We start from the raw sequence: 5,050 nt of genomic DNA on the forward strand, positions 1-5,050 counted from the left end.
TATCTTGACGAGTTTGAAAGATTTCAACTATCAATGATTTCAATAAAAAGATCGAAAAGAAAAACTTATCTTGACGGGGTTGAAAGCAATTTTCAATAAAAAGACCGAAAAAAAATCCCAAAAGACCGAAAAGAAAACCCAATGTGCAAACCTATAGAAAAATAAAACTTTATTATGTTAAATTTAAAGGAAAAACAAAAAGACCGAAACGAAAACCCAATGTGCAAACCCACAGAAAAATAAAACTTTATTATATTAAATTAGGGCGTTCCTATATATACCCCCTAAAAATACTAACCATACCCCCATTGATTAGTTATGTTAGTTAGATTTTAGTTAACATGAAAATCCTGGAATTACTTAAATTTTATTATACTTATACCCCGTCTTTCTTTTCAGAAAAGAAAGTTCGTTATCCGAGTTGGATTACCATATATAAACCCGTAGAAAAATCTGCTGCATTAATAGGAGATAAACACCAATCTTACAGCGAGAAGACAAAAATCTGGATGTTGTGTCCATGAAATTTCTTAATGACTAAGATGACGTTCATTAGCCTATCATAACATTCGACGAATTTACAAGTCCTGCATTTTTAGAGAAGAATTTTACAATACATTCAAATATTTTAAGAGTGATGATTTTTCACGAAGAATCACTCAGTATGATGTCGACATGCTATGTCAGAATTGGGGATATCTAATCAAAACCATGTCTGTTGACTGAAAATTAGATAAAACATCATCATCACCATCTTATAGCATTGAAACTTCATCTATATTGCTCTCGATATCTCTGTTGACTTAAACAATAAATTATACAGTAGATTAACGCACATTAGCTAGATTCATATAGAAGTGAAACCTAAGGAATAATCGAAAAAGTTTCCCGTTTTTTTTTAGATTAGAATTCAATTGCTGCTCCTCCTTAAAGGAAAATATATAAAGAAAGTTTTTTGAGATGATGCCTGATGGGTTTATCAAAAGATTTAGAATGGTGGTTTTGAAATCAGTAATTATGATGGGGGTTTTATATGAAGTTTGATTTTCAGTGGGTTTATGATTATGATGAACCCCTTAAATTTGCTCCAAGAACCCCCGCGTCCCTGATTTCAAGATAGAGAATTAGGAATATGATGTTTAAGATAATCTCGGTGTAAAAGAGATGACGGTGGTTTATGGGGATATATAAAGTATATTTTCTTTGATGAGTAGGAAGATAAAGTTTGAGGGTACTCAGATAAAGGGGTACCATTAGCCTTTTCAGGGGTATATAAAAGAACACCCTAAATTTAAAAGGAAAAACAGATAAAAGGGCCCAACCGGGTTCGAACCGGCGACCTATTGATCTGGAGTCAAATGCTCTGCCACTGAGCTATAGACACCGTTTGATCAGGTTGGAATTCTAATGACATAAAACTTGTATACTGTTCACCATTTGATTTGAGAAACATTTTGATTTTGTCTCAACTTCCAGATCGATGAAATGAAATCCCAGAAATTGATTATTAGACATTAAAATATAGCTAATCATTGTTTATAATAGGGTCCCTGGGATCTTGTCACAACATATCACCTTTTTTAAAATCGAATATACTATTCAAATAAGATTTGCGTTTGTGCTAATAACAAACACGAGATCTGCTTCATAAAGACACGAGATCTCATGCTGCGATCACGTTTCCAAGGCGTTTGTTCATTTTGTCACCTTGTTGGGAATATTTCGATGGCCGGTATTGATTGTTGAAATGGACCAATCTATAAAATAATAGCCATGTGAGACATGAGAGGAACGATGTCTGATCAAACATAACAGTACCTCGCTCGGGATGGATAATGCTTGTTTATAAACAAACGAAGGTTAAAGTTAACATGACTGCTACCTTGAGTTACATAATTCCATGAAATATTACAGATTCAGTGGCAGTAGTGAACTAGTGATGGTTGTTTTGTATGGATTTGACAATTTCCACGAACATTTGAGCGACAACACTAGTCTAGATTCTAGATGTTCGGGTATCCGAAAGGTCACACTACTGAATATTGAAAGCAGTTATTTATTAAAGAAAAACCAAAACAAAAGAAGCTAAAATCATATTGACTAAGTAATAAATACGGGCCTGATTCGTATATGCTTAAAAATGTTGCCGCAACTGATACGGCAAGATACGCATTGAATTTCTCTTTTATGATGAAATAAGTAAAGTGACCCCATGTTCACAGTATCACAATTCACAACTAGCTGAACTGACTGAACTGTGAACGAGTAATTATTTCCTTTCTAATCTCGCAATTAGCTAATCTCAAACTTCAATAACTATTTTTTTTGTATGCGAAAACTTCATTAATTATTTCGAAACTAATAAATAAGTGCACACTTAATTAAAGATCAAACCACTACCAACAATTTGTTTTTGTTTTTCTGGCCACTATTACACTTCAGTTTTGCACGAACAAGTTTCAGTTAATACTACATTTCTTTTGGTTCTAGTTCTAAAATTCATGTGATTTTGATGGAGAAGTGGTCACCAAATTGAAAACATTGTTCCAGTAATTTTTATTCTCTTGATCAAATTCATCGGCTTTACCAGTTTCAAGGTCGGCATTAGTCGGATCTCGGCAGCTCCCACCGTTCATTTCCTGATCCTTTTGGTCATCATGTCCTAATAGAAGATCAGTGAACCCGTCATCGAAATGCAGAACTGGTTCTTGTCCATCCACAATTTTTAGTGGTTCAAATGTCCACTGACCATCGACCGCTGACACAACATCATCTACACATTTTTCATACCCTTTCCAATCTTCATCGCATTCTTCTTTCATGATTCCTCCAAAATGATTCAAATCCTCGGCAAATTCTACACCACCCCTGGAAGTTTCTTCAAATCCCATGTGCGGGAATGGATTTGAATTATCCGTAGAGCTCAAAGTAGAAGTAGGAGACTCAATGAAATCTTGGTTAGAACCAAGACCCAGAATGGAACCAGATGACGTTGCCTCTCGTTTTATTCCTTGCCAAGCTCTTAGAACATCTAGACAAAGCGCTTGAGCAGCTGGTTGTGTAGCCATTTTGTTTAGGAGTTGAGCCGACGATGACGATGATGAATCCACAGCCAATGAGCCTGAATTTGGACGTTGTTGGACCATAGAAGTATTGAATTTGATTATCTTAGACTCTCGAGCCAAACGAGCTTCGGCTTCAAGTCGAGCACTTTCCCACTGAGCCATGTGGCTGAGGTTAGCTGAGTTCTTAGATTGACCGTCTGTTACTGAGCTCAGGGCATCACTCTTGGGCTTGTGTGTCACCGGATCTATACCCATTTTTGTTAAACGTTTTTTAAGATGAGTGTTCCAATAGTTTTTGATTTCATTGTCTGTTCTCTTGGGAAGATGAGTAGCTATAGCTGACCACCTGAACACAAAGATAACCACATAGGAAAAATTTAAGAAAAAAAAAAAAAAAACTAAACTAAATTATTTTATTTAATTGTTCATATTTTCTTTGATCAACATTAGGAACAATAATTCTATTTTAATGAACACATTAGGATCAATAATTATCTAAAAGACAAAAAATACAGTAAGTAATTAGGAAAATGGCTACAAAACAAATCAAACCACATTTCCATGCTAGAGTGGATTAAAAATACGTGCACTAAGCTAATATTGACAAATTTAATTAGAATATCTCAAATAAGGGGAATAAGACTGATATATTTTTCCCTGAAAAAAATCATTGAAGCTAATCGTACAAATGACAATTTATTGACCATGATAAAAATGTTATACAATACTAGCTTAGTATTTGACTGACGCTTGGGGACTCATAATTAAGAAAACAACACATTACATTAGTGTCTTATTTGGGACCCGATTATGATCCATAAAAAATGTCCCCATTATGCATATTTATCACGAACAATGTCATTTATTTAGCCAGTCTATTAATGACACTTGCAAGAAAAATGTGTTGATAAAAAAAAAAATGTTGATAGAAAAAAGAGAGAAAACTAACTTTACTAAGCACGACTTCATTAAGGCCAGAATCACAACAAAAGATAAATGAATAATTTTTTAGTATTTTTTTTTTTGATTAATGAAACAATTTGGTGCATGAAAAAAATTACTAAGTAGACATCATTAAGGCCGAAGTAGCATGAAAGCCCATATAAGTCATATTATTGGTAAATACCTGTTTCCAAGAAGTGCATGGAGTTGAATGATAGATTGTTCTTCTTGAAGAGTGAATTTTCCTCTCTTAATATCAGGTCTTAAGTAATTAGTCCATCTCAATCTACAACTCTTACCACACCTTTGAAGCCCTAAAACATATATAAAAACTTGATCAAATCATTACTCTTGATCGATCAGAAGATAGCAACAAAAACAAATTAAGAAATACAATGGTGAAGCTTATAAAGAAAAATGATATATATGCACATATAGATTAAAGATAGATGGAATTAGGTGATTACCGGCTTTAGGAGGTAATGCGCGCCAGCTTCCATGGCCATATTCTTCAATGTAAGCTAAAAGTTTTTGATCTTCTTCAGGTGTCCATGGACCTTTCTTTAACCCTAGTTTTTCACAACATGGAGTTCTTCCCATTTTCTAAATGGCATCTAAGTGAATAACACAGTAGTACTGGTGAATGAATGAATGAATAAGCAGGGAAATGAAAACTTGAGAAATAGTTGATTGGAGAAGATGAATTTATTATGAGGAAAACAGTATAAGAAGGAAAGAGAGTGTGAGAGATTTACAAAATCAAAGTGAGAGAGAAAGAGAGTGAAAGAGTTATAAATATTGTAATGGGCAGAGAAGAAATGTCAGCGACTTAGATGGGATAAATAAGTGGGAATTGAGATGATGATATCATGTAGCTCGTGTAAAGCATATTTCATGGCGTAAATGACATTTTGTGCTCCTTCAAATGATTTTTTTATTTGGAGTTGCATGTAAGAACAAAAAGAAAAACAAGTAAATTTTCAAATTACAGTGGATTTATTCAGCATTGAAAATATCCTATCCATTTTAGGTCATTTTCTCTA

The 5,050-nt window shown here is 33.9% G+C and overlaps 1 protein-coding gene and 1 non-coding gene across 2 annotated transcripts; both read right to left on the reverse strand.

The window, feature by feature from the left end:
- Positions 1-1,312: 1,312 nt before the first annotated feature.
- Positions 1,313-1,384, reverse strand: TRNAW-CCA. Its single transcript has one exon. It is a non-coding gene; the product is annotated as a tRNA-Trp (tRNA).
- A 997-nt stretch (positions 1,385-2,381) lies between these two features.
- On the reverse strand, positions 2,382-4,757 carry LOC113281719 (transcription factor MYB16-like). Its single transcript, XM_026530524.1, has 3 exons — positions 4,475-4,757; positions 4,192-4,321; positions 2,382-3,411 (listed from the first exon to the last, which is right to left on the reverse strand). The coding sequence occupies exons 1-3, from the start codon at positions 4,605-4,607 to the stop codon at positions 2,493-2,495; spliced, it is 1,182 nt and encodes a 393-aa protein (XP_026386309.1). The 5' UTR covers positions 4,608-4,757; the 3' UTR covers positions 2,382-2,492.
- Between the last annotated feature and the right edge of the window lie 293 nt (positions 4,758-5,050).

Source organism: Papaver somniferum, chromosome 5, assembly GCF_003573695.1.
Source record: "Papaver somniferum cultivar HN1 chromosome 5, ASM357369v1, whole genome shotgun sequence".
NCBI classification, from domain to species: domain Eukaryota; kingdom Viridiplantae; phylum Streptophyta; class Magnoliopsida; order Ranunculales; family Papaveraceae; genus Papaver; species Papaver somniferum.

What these genes read in the sequence shown, in the direction of transcription:
- LOC113281719 (XM_026530524.1), bottom strand. Translation starts at nt 4,607, where the DNA reads ATGGGAAGAACTCCATGTTGTGAAAAACTAGGGTTAAAGAAAGGTCCA. An exon ending in CGCATTACCTCCTAAAGCCG is followed by an intron (nt 4,322 to 4,474) that starts GTAATCACCTAA and finishes TATATGTTTTAG; the next exon opens with GGCTTCAAAGGTGTGGTAAG. An exon ending in CATGCACTTCTTGGAAACAG is followed by an intron (nt 3,412 to 4,191) that starts GTATTTACCAAT and finishes CTTTGTGTTCAG; the next exon opens with GTGGTCAGCTATAGCTACTC.